General features: G+C 44.0%; 1 protein-coding gene and 1 long non-coding RNA gene across 3 annotated transcripts; one reads left to right on the forward strand and one right to left on the reverse strand.

Moving 5' to 3' along the window:
• The first annotated feature begins 110 nt into the window (after positions 1–110).
• LOC144245011 (intercellular adhesion molecule 5-like) lies at positions 111–11,420 on the forward strand. Of its 2 annotated transcripts, none has more exons than XM_077780414.1 (8): positions 111–121; positions 4,852–4,927; positions 6,251–6,517; positions 7,401–7,721; positions 7,975–8,253; positions 8,783–9,052; positions 9,725–9,967; positions 10,166–11,420. In XM_077780414.1, exons 2-8 carry the CDS (start codon positions 4,873–4,875, stop codon positions 10,372–10,374), a joined length of 1,644 nt encoding a protein of 547 aa, XP_077636540.1. In that variant the 5' UTR covers positions 111–121; positions 4,852–4,872; the 3' UTR covers positions 10,375–11,420. The 2 variants fall into 2 exon arrangements, with proteins under 2 accessions (XP_077636540.1, XP_077636538.1); XM_077780412.1 differs by lacking the exon at positions 111–121 and adding an exon at positions 145–207.
• On the reverse strand, positions 6,402–18,065 carry LOC144245012 (uncharacterized). The gene is made up of 4 exons (XR_013339129.1): positions 17,828–18,065; positions 9,211–9,252; positions 8,949–9,069; positions 6,402–6,527 (listed from the first exon to the last, which is right to left on the reverse strand). It is a non-coding gene; the product is annotated as an uncharacterized LOC144245012 (long non-coding RNA).
• Positions 18,066–18,382: the final 317 nt, after the last annotated feature.

The raw sequence follows: 18,382 nt of genomic DNA on the forward strand, positions 1-18,382 counted from the left end.
AACCCTCGCTAAGCTTCCGGGTGGACGTCACGAGTATCTAGGCAGATCAGGAACTCCTCCGGCCAGGCGCTCTCGCGCGCGCCCCCGCCTGGCTCTGCCTACCAAACGGTCTGAGCGCGTGGTAGGTTTCTGAGAACCGCGCGGGCGAGGCCGCGGAGCGGGCGAGGCTACCCGAGGAGTGACAGGAGCGGCGAGGAGCGACCCTCAGTGAGGATTTAGGTCTTACTTTGTGTGCTTAGGTTCATGCCGGGGTCTCCTCCCGGCTTTTCCGTCAAACCTGTGGAAGTCCGACCTCGTGTGATGGGCTTTGCCTTGTCACGTGGCAGTGGGCCGGAAACCCAGAGGGACACTCTCTGGAGTGGGTTTTTTCACATACCTTTAGCGTTTTCAATACCATCTGCCCCTAAAGGCCCTCCGGGTCTGTTGGGCCGACAGCGTGAGAGCCACACTGTGTGCACGCAAGACGGGAGACACCTTCCGAGCAGGAACGGGCGACGCGCTCCGCGTCCGAGCGCCGGACTCAGGCCCGCCCTAGAGTATCTGTAGCAGTGGTGTCTGGTCAAGGTGTGGAGGCCCTGCCCGGCCGGGCACNAGGTGCGGCGTCCCGAAAGCAGTAGTGTGAGGGGTCGCCGGCTGAGGCCTGGGCACTGAGCGCGAGGGACACGGGGGTGCTCGTGTGGGCCCCGGATCGCGAACGTCCGCACACCTGGGGGGAGTGTTCCGAGAGCAGGAAGCGAATTCCAGGGAATTCGAGGAAGACCATGCAGAGGGTGGGATGTGACCCCCGGATGTATGAGAAACTGCAGGACCCCTTGGGAGAGCCCCAGACTTGGACGGGAAGCCCAGGTGGGCTTACAGCCAAAGCCATCCCAAGGGCTTGTCCGGGTGTGCGGCCCTCCCCTCACCTGCCTGCGCTCTCCCTGCAACCCCTTAGTGGCTGGATTAGAGGCCTAGGATTTCAGACACTTGAAACCTTTCATTTGGGATATAATACTACAGAGCAAGTAAGCCAAAGGAATTAAAAAAGATTTAAAATTTCATTTACCCCTTAGAGATGCTGCTTGCGTTCTTCCTAAAATAATGAATAAAAAACGTCATGTTTCAGTACCTGATCATAACATGCCATGTGAATCCAAGGATGAACTCTTTTTTTTTTTTTTTTTTAATGTTTATCTGTTTTTGAGAGAGAAAGAGAGAATGCAAGCAGGGGAGGCGCAGAGAGAGAGAGAGGGAGGGAGAGAGGGAGACACAGAACCCAAGGCAGGCTCCAGGCTCTGAGCTGTCAGCACAGAGACTGACCTGGGGCTCAAACTGACCAGCCCCGAGATCATGACCCAAACGGAAGTCCCACACTTAACCGACTGAGCAATCCAGGCACCCCCAAGGATGAACTCTTAGAGCTTTGGGGATAGTTGGGCGGGGAGAGGGCACTTGAAACAACATAGAACAAAGTATTGTCAGTATCTGAGAATGAAAACAAAAAGAATCAGCACGCACACACCCCCTCCTTTTCTTATCTCTATGTGACATGTACTAGTGGCAACCACAAGGGAAAACCACCTGGCTTGGCATAGAGATCAAAGATGGGAAACCTTTTTTAGCTAAGGCTCTAGGAGAATATAATATGTACGATTAATTCACAGCAAGATTAGAGAAAGGTACCATCAGCAAGCTAAAGAGAGATGAATAATACAGGAGCTCTTGGATTAACCTCTATACAGGATTGTTTGTGGACTGGTGGCCCCATCAAAGCACAGATAATCTAGAGCCACTGAATATAAAGAAAGCAGTGAAGTAGTAAGTAAGTGCCCAGCAGTAAAGATGCCTGGGTTTGAATGCTGGCTGCACCCCTTAATTAGTTGTGTGATTTGGGTTAGGTTACTTTACCTCTTTTAGTCTCCATCCCCTCATCTGTAAAACTGGCAATTATCATAAGATTGCTAGGAGATAACTAAAGTAAACCAGTCAGTGTTGTGCCTGGAACACAGTACTGTATATAGTTACTAAATGTTAGAAGTTATTAGATAAGATGTGATTGAGAGAGTCAGTGAAGTAAGATACAGATCAGTAGTAAGTGCCTAGCTTGGAGTGGATGTTAGGAAGAGAACACTTTTACCTCAAGGAATTCAGCAGTAAATTGGGAGTCTACAGTGTCCAATGTGATATTTTTAAAAAGTTATATAGCTAAATGAATGTCATGCATGCCCTTCCAACAGTGGGGATGCCATTTTCCTCTACCCTTTCCTTGACATTTTCAAAAATAATAGCAGATATGAATAATTGATATTTTCTAAATATTATGTAAGATGTGAAAAAAATAGAACATGCTATTTTATTAATCTGTAACATACACTTTTAAGTAAAACAAGTATGTTTAGTATGCAAACACAACCTGTAGCCCCCATTTCCAACCAGTCAGAGACCCTCTGAATATCCTCTGTATAGAAATTCTGCAGTCACCAGTGCCTTCAAGCCCTCTTGTATCTCCCTTAGATTACTGCAGTCACCTTCTGGACCTTCAGATTATGACACTGACACTCTGCCCGCTGTGCTAAGAAGGCACCTGACTGCAGTCACCTTCTAACAGATCTCGTGGCCATCAGTCTTTTCTTCATCTTTCTTTTTCCACACACTGCCATTGTCATCTTGAAAAATAAAGCTGATTATCTCACCCCTGTGCACCCCCCGCCCCCTGCTTTAAAAGCCCTTTAAATTCCTGCTTGCTGACCCAATTGTATACCTACTTTATCCCACAATTCTTTCCCCTGTAAGCTACCCTCTATCCATATTGAACTTGAATTTTCTAAAATAGGTCTGACCTGACCGCCTCTCCATATCACCTCACCTCTTAATAAACTTTCAGTCATAATAGAAAACCCAGTTCAAAGGACACCTGAGAAACCTCAGCTCCTGTAGACAGAAGTAATGATTCCCTCCTCAATGCTCCTTGATCAGTTTATCATTATCAGCAGCATCAGCACCAGAGGCACTATCACCATCATCACTAACTTACTGAAGTCTTATGTGCCAGGAGTTGGGCTAAACAGTTGGCTTGAAATTAGTCATTTAATTCTCACTTTACTCTCCTGCAGTTTTTATAGTAGCATTTGTCAATAATGTTATTTTTATTTACATTTTTCTTTCCCACTAACTTCCAGGAATTCCTGTTGTCATGGTGCAAATCTTGGTAAACTTCAGGACCTTACTAAGATCCTGGAATATTGTAGGTGCTCAATAATTGTTTGCTGAAATAATGTATGCATATAAGCAATTCCCCTTAGGGCTTTTGTACTTTTTCAAAAAGCTGTTATTACTTAAAACTCTTATTTTGAAATTCCTTCAAAGTCTGGGGTACTATGGGAATATCTTCAATGATAGGAGATCTTCCTTGGAAAGAGATGTTAAGGCATTCAGAGTTAAGTCTGGTCAATAAGGTCATATTCTTTTCTAAAAGAATAATAAAATAGTATAATAGGCTGATTTTTTTGGTGTAGGTTGAAAACCAGTTCTAAATAATTTCCAAAAAAAGTTTTGAATAATGGTGTCATTACTGGAATGAATTTATCGCCTCCCAAAGAATTTGAAGAGCAACATTCACTTGGAATATAAATTCTGATATGTCTGTTATCTTATGCATGTATAAAAAAGACCAAAAAACCTTATATGCTCTTTCAGAGCAGCATATAAGTAAAAGTACACCTGTATAAAACCCAATGTTTGAAAATTCAAATACTACAGAATTAGAGGGTAGTCATTTACTTAATGGAATATCCATAACATGCCAGGCACTGTGCTAAGTGGTATAGATGCAAGATAAACATAGTCTCTTGTTCTCAGGGACTTTCTAGCATAGTAATGATTTCATCATTAAAAATAACTCATTAAAGTGAATTGCATTTTAACATATGTAGCTTCAGAAATAACATTTGGCATAAAGGGAGGTACAATCTGTTGTAAGTGAGGGATTGTGAAGTGGGACAGGGTTAGTCAAGAAACCTTTCTTTGAATAAAGCAGTTTGAATGGGGCTTTAAAAGAAAAAGAACTTGGTATGGATTGGTGGAGAAAAGAGAAGTGGACCATTAAGACTTAACTCAGCCCAATATAATAATCCAAAGGTTGCTTGGTGAACATGGAGGCAGATCAGAAAGAGATGGATTATCTTGAGGGATATTTCATAGAGATCATGTACAAAGCCCTGATGAAACATTTCTCCCTTACATCAGAGAATGGGACTCCAGTGACCATGTTTTCTAGATTCATGGTCACTTTCTGCTGGACAGTGCTAGATAAACATTTATTTCATCTCTCTAAACTTCGTTTTTCACGTTTCCATGTTAATAGCCTTCTACTGACTCAAGTAGATGGAGGCAAATATGTGAACAGATAACTGCAATACAACCTTATACAGGAATCTCAATCTAATATCCCCTATTATTTTCCTGTGTCCTCTTATTTTTTGTATACATTTTAAAGTTTTTACTTATTAATTTTGAGAGAGACAAAGACAGCACAGTGGGGAGGGGCAGAGAGAGGGGGAGAGAATCACAAGCAGGCTCTGCATCACCAGCACAGAGCCCAACATCGGACTCGAACCCATAGACTGTGAGATCATGACCTGAGCTGAAACCAGAAGTTGGATGCTCAACTGACCGAACCACCCAGGCACCCCTTCCTATGTCCTTTTAGTACATCCACACCATACCATTATTACTCTTGCTATAATTTCTCCAGACTATGCAAGGTGTTAGGAAGGGGATTGATCTTTAACAGTATCAAAGAAATAATTTTCTATATTATTTTTCTTTTCTTTGGTCACTTTTCTCCAGCATTGTTTTTTCCTTTCTCTCCAGCTTTCAGGCCTTCTCACAAGGATGGAAATGCTACTGTTTCGTGTCTGGGCCCTGCTGGCCTTGAACCCTGGCCCAGGTGAGGCTATTTGGGGCAGTTTCTTTAGCCAGTATGTGCCAAGGTGCAGGTGCTAGTCAGTAAGAGCATAAGAAGTACTGAATGGGGCAAAAATTTACTAGTCACTTGTCTGGATCCTTGGGAGAGATTCCTATTTTTGGATCATTACGACACAGAATCTGTAGGTGTCTCTAGCTTATAATTGGGGAACCCAAATTGAGGAACAGGATAACAGACCATCAGAGAAAACTCTGCCATAAGAAATATGCCTTCTCTCTTGGGCCCCCTGCTAGCCCAGACTGCCCTAGTTTTCTGTTCTAAAGAATATTTTTACTTCTTTGTTGCCACCTTTTGTGTCATGAAGTTGCACTTGATAGGAGAGAGCCCATAGCTTAATTGTGAGGAACGAGTTCTCTGGACAGCAAGAAAGGAACTGGAGCCCTAGTGGGTAACACCGCCACATGAGCTGTGTATTCCTAGAAGGGACTGGTGTTTGGTGGATGAAGCAGATGGTGGGCGTGGAGTAGCTAAAGGGGACCTGTGGGAAAGCTTCCAGGAGACTTTGCCTCTCACCTATGTAAGGCATCTAAAATTTACCTGATGTCTCTTTCATTGCACCGGAGATTTCCCTAACAGACTAAACTCTTAAGCATCCAAAAACATCTGCTGCCTTAGTACCAAAGCAAAAAGGAGCAGTCACATTTTGAGAAGAGGTGAGAAGTTCCATGGGAAATGAATGACCCTAGGAGTCACCTTTAGGCTAGTGGGTGTCATAATCTGGTTTGCATAAGGGTCATCAGGAATGCTTGTTTTGTTCACTTGCATATTTCCACATCCCGCCTTCACAAGTTCTTAATCACTCAGTCTGAGGTGGAGCTAGAATCTAGTTTTACAACCACTCCAGATGATTCTGGTGAAGGCAGTCCTTAGACCATAATTTCAGAGAAACACTGATTTGAGGCATAAGCAACAAAGCTCTTTTCTCTAGGGCTTACTAACCCCTTGAGAACCCTCATCAGCCAGTCCTGGAAGTTTCTAAGACATCTGGAAGCTTAGGAAGAGAATGGTTTCCTGGGCATGAATTTTAACAACTCTGTAGTTTCCAAGGTGACACTAATGGAGAAACCCAAGATCCTTAGAACGATGATGAGTGAAGAGAATGGTGGTGGAATCAGGGTTCTAACTTGTTCATTAAGGGTCTTTTTCTTGTCTAGTTCCTTGTAACTTTTTCTCCAGGGTAGGTTTCCTTTTTCTAACCTACAAATAGATAGACTAGGCCTTTTATTTTATTTGGGTATTGTGGTCCTCACCAAAGTCTGTGGCATATGTGGTTGATCATTTCAGGAATGACCGAAGAGATATTTGAGGTTTCTATTTGGCCAGATCAGGCCCTTGTAAAGCTTGGACAGTCCCTAATGGTCAACTGCAGCACTACCTGTCCAGACCCAGGACCCAGTGGAATTGAGACTTTCTTAAAGAAAACCCAGGTGGACAAAGGACCTCAGTGGAAGGAGTTTCTTCTGGAGGACGTCACAGAGAATTCTGTTCTGCAGTGCTTCTTCTCTTGTGCAGGGATCCAAAAGGACACAAGCCTTGGCATCACTGTGTATCGTGAGTAGGGCTGAGGAGGAAGGGAAGAGTGGGGGGAGTATGACTATGTCTTATTTAGGAAAAAATTAGAAGTTTCTTTTAAGGGAGAGAATTTGGGCCCTTAATAGAGATTTCTGTTATCCTAAAGGAATTCTAGAGCCAATTACTTCTATTTACCTTTGGTGTAGGATTTTAAATTAGGAGCAGACCATAGAGGGCATCCAGACATTGTGAGTGAGAATATGTTCAAGTACAAGATGCATATACGAATAATGCTAGCTTATGAATGATCAAAAAAGTATACAATTAGTGCTAAATTATTTGGCACAAATTCTGAGAATAAATAGAGATTGTTGAAAGGAGGGTCTTTGTCACCTGGGGTAGTTGGAGAAGTCTCCATGGAAAAGGAGGCTCTTGAGTTTCACTCCTGCAGAATGGTAAGGATTTGAAGTGATGGGCATGGGTGAGTAAGGTCTTTCAGGTGGGCAAATAGCACTGGCAAGGATATGGCCATAGGAATAAATGGGATCTCTTTGGGGTAAAAGCTTGGTAAGCTAGGGTGTAGTTTTTGTGTGATGCTAAGGAGCTTCTCAGAAGCTGCTCATGCCTCTGAAGCACCTCTGGTAAGAGGTAAAAGTTCTCCAGAATGGCAGCAACAGTCAACGCAAGGGACTTGCCCCTCAACAGTTACATTTCTTGGCATGACTTTAGCCACCTTTGATGGGCAGAAGAGCCAGAAGACTGACTCATCTTATGTAGGGCACGGTTGGCAGAAAGCTGACACGGTTGATTGAATGGTTTAAGGGTGACGGTAACCTTGTATCACCAGCCTTCTGTCCTATACCATTTCTTTCTGGAGAGGTAAGTAGCCTTCTCTCATCAAGACCACTTTTTTCTCTTAAAGAGCCACCAGAGCAGGTGATCCTGGAGCTGCAGCCTGCATGGGTGGCCATGGATGAAGCCTTTACAGTGAAGTGCCATGTGCCCAGTGTAGCACCCCTGGAGAACCTCACCCTTACCCTTCTCCAGGGTAACCAGGAACTACACAGAAAGAACTTTATGAACTTGGCTGTGGCCTCCCAAAGAGCGGAGGTCACCATCAATGTCAAGGCCCAAAGGGAGAATGATAGGTGCAATTTCTCATGCCATGCAGAACTGGATTTGAGTTCACATGGCGGAGGGCTCTTTCACAGTAGCTCAGCCATCAAGGTACTCCGGATCTTTGGTGAGTCAGAGCCCAGATATGAAGAATCCTGAGACTTAGTTTCCTTTTCTCACCTTGGCCTTTGGGGACTAAGTTCCCACAGAGTTTAGGATGAGGGTGTGAGAGTAATTGGGCCCCATCTTTACTTGGGCTGTAATCTTACCCTAGGGGACAGAGAGCTTTAAGCCACACTCCCTTCCTAAATTGTGGGGTCCTATATAGCACATGATTTATCATGTTTCTCCTTTCTTTCCTCTTCTTCATTTTTTGGCAGAATTCTCTCAGAGCCCCCAAATCTGGGTCTCCCCACTTTTGGAGATTGGAATGGCAGAAGCTGTGAGCTGTGAGTTGGCTAAGGTGTTCCCTGCCAGAGAGGTAATGTTTCACATGTTCCTGGGAGACCAGGAGCTGAGCCCCTTTGTCTCCTGGAAGGGAGACACAGCATGGGCCAATGCCACGGCTCGGGCCATGGAGACTGGTGATCAGGAGCTGTCTTGCCTTGTATCTCTGGGTCCAATGGAACAGAAAACAAGAGAGCCAGTGCATGTTTATAGTAAGTGAGCTGCCTCTTCCCTTCCTCACAAGGGTTCTCCGCCACTGAAACTTCCACAGTGAATCCTTGGTGGTTCTACTACAACTATCTACTAAACTTGCCTAGGTACACTCTCATGTGATCCTTCTCTGATGAGTACAGGCAGGTTGAAGACATGCACGGAGACAATAGTTCTGTTCGGCTTTCACCCTGTTTCCTTTGGCCATCTTACTTAGAGTGATTGTAGCTCCTTGAACTTGTTTCGGGGAACAACTTTTTGAGGTGGGGAGGAAATCTATAAGATGAAAAGCCATCTTGATGTCCTTGCCACAGGGGCATAGCCAAATGGTGTGTGGAGGCTGCATTTGTCGTAAGAGGAGCTCTCAAATTCCCAAATCTCATTGCTCTTGCCATTCAGCACAGAAGCAACAGGGTATCCAAAGTTTTCCCTGTTTTGACTGTCTAGATACCATACCATCAGCAGCAAGAATACAGAAGTGGCTGAGAACTTTGAGAAATATGTTTGATTCTCTCTTTCCTTTTCTTACAGGCTTCCCTCCACCAATCCTGGAGATAGAAGAATTATACCCATTGGCAGGGACAGACATTAATGTGACCTGCTCAGGGCATGTGTTAACATCACCCAGCCCTACTCTTCGGCTTCAGGGAGCCCCAGATCTCCCTGCCCCTGGGGAACCTGCCTGGCTTTTACTTACCACCAGGGAGGAAGATAATGGCCGAAATTTCTCTTGTGAGGCCTCGTTGGAGGTTCAGGGTCAGCGGTTGAGCAAAACCACTGCAGTCCAGCTCCATGTCTTATGTGAGTAGAGGCCTGATCTTTCTTGTCAAAACAAGGATTATTATTAGTCTCTCATTTCCAGAGATCTTGGCCAGCAACTTCATTATTAGACTTGCTACATTTTTCTCATTAAAATAAAACATCAAAGGAGAAATAAAATTAAAGTTTCCCAAGCTTACCTTATCCCCAGGAAAGTGAGCTGAAAGAAACATGAGGTGGCCCTGGGAACAAAAAAGAGAATGCAGGGTGATTAGCTGGTATTAGCTGAGGGTTGATGGCTGAGAACACAGAACTGATAGTTGGAGTTTATGCTGAGGAGGGAAATTTCCACATAAAAATCTGTATTTTTGAAGGGTAGAGAATCCCTCATCTCTGGATTTGCCCCTACCCATCTCCTGACTCACGGAGAAGACAAGACGGGAAGCAGGGAAGCCACCATTGATAGGACCGTCCAGCTCTTTTAGTCTGAATCCACTAAACTGCCTTTGCTGCATCTCCGACTCCTTGCGCCTAGAGAATGGCGGACAGGAGAGTGGCCCAAAGCACGGAACAGTGGTCCTTCCCTTGGGAAGTAAAGCTGTCAGGTGGGAGGGACACAGCATTTGGATTAGGGGAGGAGAGGAAGCTAAGTATCTTGATGAGGAAGGAATGTGGCACACTGAGCTCAGCTCCTTGGGGGATTCTCTTTTCCAGACAAGCCTCGGTTAGAGGAATCCGATTGCCCTGGCAACCAGACGTGGGTGAGAGGGACAGAGCAGCTGCTTGCCTGCATCCCCAAGGGAAACCCAACTCCAGCCTTGGTCTGTACCTGGAATGGAGTGATAGTCAACCTTGAAGTGCCACAGAAGGCAACCCAGAACCACACAGGAACCTACTGCTGCACAGCCACTAATCAGCTGGGCTCTGTCAGCAAAGACATTGCTGTCATCATTCAAGGTGACTTTGGCTCTCTTGTTGCCAGTCCCTGGATGTAAATGCCCAAGGGGTGTGGGATTCTTACCCAAATAGGGAGAGAAAAAAAATGTCAGTGGGCGGGGAAGGGTGAGACTAAGAAGTGGGCGTGGTAAGCTGGGCAAGGTGGGATTCTCTTGCCCTCTTGACCCTCCTAGTTTTCTGTCTTCTGTGCTTGGGCAGGACTGGATGAAGGAATCAGCTCCACCATCTTTGTCATCATTATTGTCGCTCTTGGAGTCGGTGTAATCACCATAGCACTGTATTTGAACTACCGGCCTTGCAAAATAGAGAGGCGGAAATTGCCCTATAAGCAGAAAGAGAAGAATGAAGAGGAGGAAAGCCAGTTTGCTGTTCAGCAAGAAGAAAAATGCAATGCACATAATTGTTAAATGGAAATAGCTATTTGTTTGAAAGCAATCTCTACTCCTGGGGTTTCCTAAGGGAGGAAAGGAGGGGAGGAAAAAGGAAGAGACATTACCCTTTGCGTTCTGTCCCATAAAACAGGTGTTTCAGACCCCCATGTCCCTTGTATCCCGTCCATCCACAAACTCAGCTCCTCTGAGTTCACTCTAGTCACTAGGAATTTTAGTCTCGGTGTCCAGCTAATGAGAGGGCCTCTTGCTTCTTACTGTGTGCTTAATCAGTCCACTGACTCCAAAAAGATCCTGCCCTTTGCTCCCAAACATTAGACTGAAGAGATAGGAATATCTCAGAAATGCAACTCACTTCTCACGGATTCCTCATGACTAAGTGGGAACCAGTTTTTTAGTCCATAGAGGACTTCAAAGGGAGTACCAAACAAAGAGATAGGAATCAGAACCTTATTCCTACCTACACATTCCCCTGAGCCCCTAACCGGAGGTTCTGGAGTGCTGGCTCCCAGGGCTGAGTTTGATGACACCGTTAAGGGTCAGTAGCTGGTTTGGCTTCAGCTCACTAGAGGAGTGCAAAAGTCATAAATTCCACATTGAGTCACACAAGCAGCTTACCTAGCCCCAGAAGTGGAAGTTAGAGTTCTTTCATTAACTTGCCCTCGTAGGTTAAGGGCTCCAAACATCTCTGAATTCGTTTTCATAATCCATTACAAAGTAATCATCTATGAGTTCACATTTGACATATTAACTTTTTTCTCTATATAGGCTCTAAGGATAGAATTCCAATGTTTATTCTCCCTTTCCGTAAAAAAATATATATTTTCATATGTCTGCAAACTATTTCCTTTAAGCTTTAGGGCAACTCCTCCTGTGACAATGTTCACCATATAATTTTATGATTCAGCTTCCTTCTCTGTTCTTTGGAAAAAATATATTCACCCCTACAGAAGACATGAAGAATGATAAAACCAGATCTTTTCTCCCAAATCAGTCATGTATGGGTCACTGAAATGTTGAATATGGTAAAAAAATAAATAAAAGTGATTTTACAATATCTGAAAGTATTTCTCTTCTGTGTCATTTTTGAAAACTTTTATTAAACCACATGGTTGCATTTTGAGTACAGTTTCTAAGAAAAGAATGTCAAGTCAGTAGCACAAACAACTAGCTCAGGGCAGGTGGTGCGTTGATTCAGGGCAACAGCCCATTTGACTTGCCCTTAAAACTGAAGTTCAGACCTCAAGATAGAAGTTCTACAGCCTTCCAAATAGTAGACACTAGCTAGGAGGAACACAGCATCAGGCATCAAAGTAAAAAGATTCATTCTTTCCAGACCTTCCCAGAGTCTGGGTTAGGGCTTAGTTATAAAAAGAATGCTTTGATTTCAACACATACAAGCCAGTGGGAATACAACAGTGGATGAAACAGTGTCCCTGCCTTCTACAAGCTTACAGTCACTGAGGGAAGCCAGAGCAACAGGAAATCACAATTGCACCTTAACTCATAACTGGGAAAACACAGGTCTTTATAAGAATGCCTAACTCAGAATCAAGGAAGGCCTCCTGGGAGGAGACTGGAAATACTTTGTTTGATTTGGGGCACCTGGGTGGCTCAGTTGGTTAAGCGTCCGACTTCAGCTCAGGTCATGATCTCACAGTTTGTGGGTTCGAGCCCCACGTCAGGCTCTGTGCTCACAGCTAGCTCAGAGCCTGGAGCCTGTTTCAGATTGTGTGTCTCCCTTTCTTTATGATCCTCCCCTGCTCACGCTGTCTCTCTCTCTCTCTCTCTCTCAGAAATAAATAAAACATTAAAAAAAATATTGTTTGATTTTGCAAAAAAGCATCCCATCCCCCATCCCCTCCAAATGACCTCAGCCTCAAATTTTCCACTCAGTACAGTAGCCATTGCTCTCTCATCATGTAGTATAATTTTTAAAATTTTTTATCGTTTATATTTATTTTTGAGACAGAGACAGAACATGAGCGGGGGAGGGGCAGAGAGAGAGGAGGACACAGAATCTGAAACAGGCTCCAGGCTCTGAGCTGCCAGCACAGAACCCGATGTGGGGCTCGGACCCACGAACCACGAAATCATGACCTGAGCCGAAGCTGGACGCTTAACCGACTGAGCCACCCAGGCGCCCCACCATCATGTAATAGAATTTACTCACTTTTCTGAATTGAGCGCTTAAGGAAATAAGGAAGTATCATAGAGCAGCCTAATCCAGCAATCTCCAGCCATTTCAGTGTCTTGAGATCAGCTGCATCAGGTCTGCAGTTCTCTCAGTGCAAACCCCACTTGGAGGCCCCCATGCCTTGAGGCAGTGGAGGCACCACGCAGAGCCTAGAGGCTCCTGCCTTTGCTTCTCACTACCACATGGTGTCACTGTTGACAGACAGTCCTACACAGTCCAAACCAGCTGCTTCTGCAGATCCAGGTTCCAGGGTCCTCTACCATGGATCTTTCCATGAGGATGATTCGCTTCCTCAGGACCTGGGGTGATTACATGCACGAACAGGGTTCAGAGCTCACTACTTTGGACTAGCCATCCAGGATGGCTCTTCAGATCTCAGTAGACCCTTTTCTTCTGAAGACTTAAAACCTCCGATCTCTCGCTTTTCTTCCCCAAGGATCCACACAACCAGAGGTCAGGGAGACTCTCCAAGCCAACTCTTCTAAGGGTAGCTGCCTTGTCTTCAGGGGGACCCACCCCCTAAAAGGTTTGGATGTAGTCTTTTCCTGAACAACAGAGCAATCAGCTCACACTTAACTGAAGCTACCCTGATTACCTTCAGGGGAAGAGAACTACCTTTATTACTCCAAAAATTTATCCTCTTAGGAAAGTCAAGATGACTTTCTAGTGTCTTTCTTTATAGACCCAAGAGAAGACAAGTTAAATCTTCAGTCAGGTTTCTTACTATAGGGAAAATAATACTGTTTACCTATCATAGGATTATAGTTGGAAAGAAATGACACAGTACTTGTAAAAAACACTAGCATGGTATTGTACACATGTTCACAATATCAGTTCTTATTATACTAACAGTGCTGGTGGTAATCATACCCATAATCATAATAAAACTCAAAGTAAGAGTCAGAAAACCAAGTCAGCCATGGAGGGCCATCGCAAGTCACATACACCACTGACACCTCCTTTCTCTTTTCCATTGTGGTCTTTCTTCCTCTTCTATTCATTTTCCTCTTCATTTCTCTACTTTCCTCCTTTTTTGTTCCCTCGGATGCAGGACTACGAGCAGGATGACCAATTGTACCAGTTTGCATTGAGCTGAGGTGTTCTGAGACACTAACAGTAGGAAAGTCTCATGCTGATAGGGACAGGTTGATGACCCTAATACTGATACCTCTTAATGTATTTCTCACATTTGCTAGGGCCTCCTGAATCAAAGAAGGTGCGAGACACAGGGTCATGTTTGTTTGACCCAGAAGGCCAGATCCTGTAATTCTGAGGCAGACTTGTGAAGGGGAAAGTGTCAGTTCTGTTCTCAAAGGTGTATAAAGAATCAAAACTCAACATATGTGTTTTGGCAATGCTGATGGAAATGTTAACCTTTAAAATTTTTTTTTTAATGTTTTATTTATTTCTAGGAGAGAGAGAGAGACAGCGTGAGCAGGGGAGGGTCAGAGAGAGAGGGAGTCACAGACTGAAACAGGCTCCAGGCTCTGAGCTGGCAGTCAGCACAGAGCCCGACGCGGGGCTCGAACCCACGAACCGCGAGATCACGACCTAAGCGAAAGTCGGACGCTTAACCGACTAAGCCACCCAGGCGCCCCGAAATGTTAACCTTAAAAAGAAAACTGCTGGTTATTTTTACCAGCAAACAATGGGTTTATTTGAGAACAGCAGAGAATTGCAATCTAGGACGAGTGATCTGTAGCAAAACTTGGACGCAAGTCTGCAGAACAAAGGAAAGGACCTACTTCTTTACAGAGGAAAAGGGGGAAGTCGGGAAGGCTGTTATAAACAAAAAACCCATTAAAGTGGGAGTTGCAAGTATAGTGGCTTCTCACTGGCTGAGCTGTGACTGTTTCATTGGCTGGGCTGTTGCTGGGGCAGGAGGAAAGCCTTCTTCCTCCTGCTGGGCTGGGAAAGCAGTATTCAGGTGCAAGGTCTGTCGCCTGTTAGGTCTGCAATTGCTAAGTGGTAGTGTGTGAGAGCCCCCCTGCCAGCCTCCCAATTCCTTTTTTTTTTTTTAAATAAATGTTGATTTGTTTAGAGAGAGAGAGAGTGTGCCCGTGTGTGCAGTTTCCAACCACTCAAACCACATTTGAGCAGCAAGGAAGATTAGGAGGCAGAGAACTGTCAGGTACGTCCCATCTGTAGTCCCTATTTATCAAGACTGTAATTAGGTATTGGAGATCATCTCCAAGCACTGAGCCAGCCTCACCTTACTGGGTATGTCATTTTTAAAAGCCTGATAGACAACAAAATACAAAACGCAAAATAATTATACAAAGTAGAAAAAGTAACGTAACAATTCCACATTGTATGATGGATCTAAGCCAGGACTCTAGGTCTGAAAGTAGCTAACCGAAATATTTATTTGTACTTACTCAAACTTAGGGGAGAAAGTTTCTCCCTATGAAGGCAAACCAGGAACCATGTGTGCCTCCTGGAAGTCTCCGCTTAAAGCAACAATGAAGGCAGAGCAGTGGATACCACAGGCCCACACAGAGAGAATTAACCAAGTACACTTGGGTAGATACAGTGCAGCTATATATATAAAGCAACAGCTGATGAACTTTCTGCAAAACAACACAATTTCAAAGATGTTTTAAAAACAGTTTTGTTGTATCAAAACAACTGTTTGAACCAAATGTGTTATTGACAAATAACCTCCTAAGGCTGCAAAGACCATAAAGTTCAGAGACCATGAATTTGGATATGAATCTAAAGTCAGCTATGGTCCAGATAAAAGAAGTCTTTTGTGAATTCGGAGCCTTCTAATCCTTCAGAAAAAGCGAGTGTAAGATTAATTTGTCCTGGGATCATGATGAGGCTGTTTCCAAAAGGCCATAAGCAAAAGAGGTTTCCCCCTTTTGCAAGGGCTTAGGAATGCAGACAAGGGTATTGTCTTTCCATTAAAAAAAGAAGCAATGGTGAGGAAAAGGTAGACAGGCCTGCCCAGACATCTTGGGAAAGTGGTCTCATCGGGTATCATCTGCTTCAATTCCGGGAAATCTCTACTTTCAGGACACCAGATGGCATGAAGGTCTAGCCAGGGTTTGGCGCTTTCTTTAGCTATGTCATGTGAATCCAAGAGTCTATTCTCCAGAGTTTGGTGACATAAGGGTTGGTTAGAAGTTCCCGATAAAGGCCTTTCCAGCAAGGCTGAAGAGAGCCTTTCTGGAGGTATCTTTTCCAATCGATGAAATCTCTAGGTTGCGAGGTATAAAGCTTAAGGTTGTCATCTCCTGGGAGTGTTCCATGAAAAAACTGTTATTTTAACAGAAGCAGTTAGGCCTTTACAATATTGAAGTATATCTCTTTTTGTCCACCGTGGGTCAGAGGAGGCAGGGGCCGAGTATATTGGATGTGCTGTGACTACTTCAAAGGGTGAGAGTCTATGAGTTCCAAAGAGGGTAGATCTGAGATTTAAGACTAATGACAGTGCTTTCAGCCAGAGTATTTGAAGGAGTTCTTCAAATATGGCCAATTGGGTCTTGATAGTACCACGATTCTGTTCAACTAACCCTGAGGATTGAGGATGAATGTGCAATGGAGTGTTGGGAAATTAGCCAACAGCACAGATCTGTTGAAGCACTTGACTGGCAAAGTGGGTGTTCTGATCACTATGAAATTTGAGAGGGTTTTCCCAGGTAGGGAAAATTTTTTCTAACGGAATGTTAGCCACAGAAGCAGCACTGGCCTGTCTACAAGAGAAAGCTTTGCACCAGTGAGAAACATACAAACCATGACTAAAACATTTATATCCATGAGAAAAGGAAGCTGCATGACATCCATCTGTACAGTTTTCCCTGGATTATACTTTAGACAGGTGGGACAAGAAGGCAGGTACTTTTTGCGCCCTTATTAATTTTTCCCCACCAATATTGGTTCATGAATGCTATTATTTTCTCAGTAGACCAATGGTTTAATGCATGTGCAGTGCTAAGTAGTGGGAAATTTAGAATTTCTGACAGGGCTGGATTGTTATTTGGTCCAAACCGGAGGTCTCTCTTTTTATCAAGCCAACAATTATTACATTTCCAATATTGTTTTTCCATCTCTGAGACCAACTGTTGGGTATCTCTGGTTAATTTTTCCAAGTTACCATTTGGGAGAACATCGCTTTGGAACATGACACAGGTTTAGCTTTTTGTTTCCTTGGGAGCAGTGTGTTTAGGAGAAATATAAGCAAGGTGGTTTACTCTGGTCTCCAGGGAGCTGAGTCTCAAATGCCTAGGACCCTTAATAATAGCCAGAGCAGCCAGCAAAAGAATGGCATCTAATAAATTTTGGACATAGAAGCCATTTTTAATTTTATTCCCATTGGAGGTAAAGACACCTTGCTGTTTTCACAATATTCCAAAATCATGAGCTACACTCAAAGCATACCGACTATCAGTATAAATGCTAACAGTTTTATCATCAGCAAAGTTACATGCTTAAGTAAGGGCGTATAATTCAGCCTGTTGGGCTGAATTAGTCAAAGGTAAAGCTGCTGTTTCAATGATTCCAATCCCAGCACATTAGTTACCATTTTCATCTTTTAAATAAGAACCATCAGTAAACCATGAAAAACCTGCAATGGTTAGAGACTCCTGGAACTTTCCATGGGGGGAGGGGTGTCAAAAGGTAATCTGTCAGGGTTAAGCAATTGTGAGGGGTTTTGTCCAGGTCTTGTTTCAGGATTAGATGCCCTAAAGTACTCAACTGAGTTTAAGCTAANTTAGCTTTCAGTGAGACTAGACCTCAGTAGCATATGGGGCTTGGGAACAACAGGTGCCAAGAGATAACAATGTTATTTACTGCTCAGAGGTCCGGGATAAACCTGCATCTCAGGTTTTCTCACTGGTAAAATGTTGGTATTATAGAGACTAGTACAGGGGATAATGAGGCTCCAAGCCTTATAATCTATTATGGTCTTGACGCCCTAAAGGGTTTCTTTATACAGTATTGATTAATTCTGGGAAGGATTTTTGAGGGATCTATTTGAATCTTGACCAGAGGTGCGCTGTGGATTCTGCCAATATCAGCCGAGGATGGTAGCTGATCCAATTGGAACAAGTGACATGGCCCCCAGATTCTGCTGTATGAAGTCTGTTTCTGTCAAGCCCAAAGCCAATACACTTCTAACAGCTACAACTGCACCAGGAACAGTCTGGTTCCAAATAGGAGTCAAGCTGAAGGCCAAGCAAACACTAAGGCCTTAAAACATATCCTGAATAAAGTCTGGAAAACTCAAACACAAAGACAGCAGAGCTCAAAATTCAGGAGAAAACTTACCCTCAAACTCCATGGTCCTCCAGAAACCAGCCAAGCCCAAATGGCTCTGTGGGTGCCACCATCTCTCTGCAGCCTCAGAGCTGTTGGGGTCTCTTCTCTGGACTAACGTTAATCTTAAAAATAAAATCCCTTTTATTTTACTGGCAAAAATGGGTTTAGGGGCACCTGGGTGGCTCAGTCGGTTAAGCGTCCCACTTTGGCTCAGGTCATGATCTCACGGTTTGTGGGTTGGAGCCCCGTGTCGTACTCTCCTGACAGCCAGCTCAGAGCCTGGAGCCTGTTTCANATTTTTAATTTTATTCCCATTGGAGGTAAAGACACCTTGCTGTTTTCACAATATTCCAAAATCATGAGCTACACTCAAAGCATACCGACTATCAGTATAAATGCTAACAGTTTTATCATCAGCAAAGTTACATGCTTAAGTAAGGGCGTATAATTCAGCCTGTTGGGCTGAATTAGTCAAAGGTAAAGCTGCTGTTTCAATGATTCCAATCCCAGCACATTAGTTACCATTTTCATCTTTTAAATAAGAACCATCAGTAAACCATGAAA

This window comes from Crocuta crocuta, unplaced genomic scaffold, assembly GCF_008692635.1.
Source record: "Crocuta crocuta isolate KB4526 unplaced genomic scaffold, BGI_CrCroc_1.0 scaffold288, whole genome shotgun sequence".
Lineage (NCBI taxonomy): Eukaryota > Metazoa > Chordata > Mammalia > Carnivora > Hyaenidae > Crocuta > Crocuta crocuta.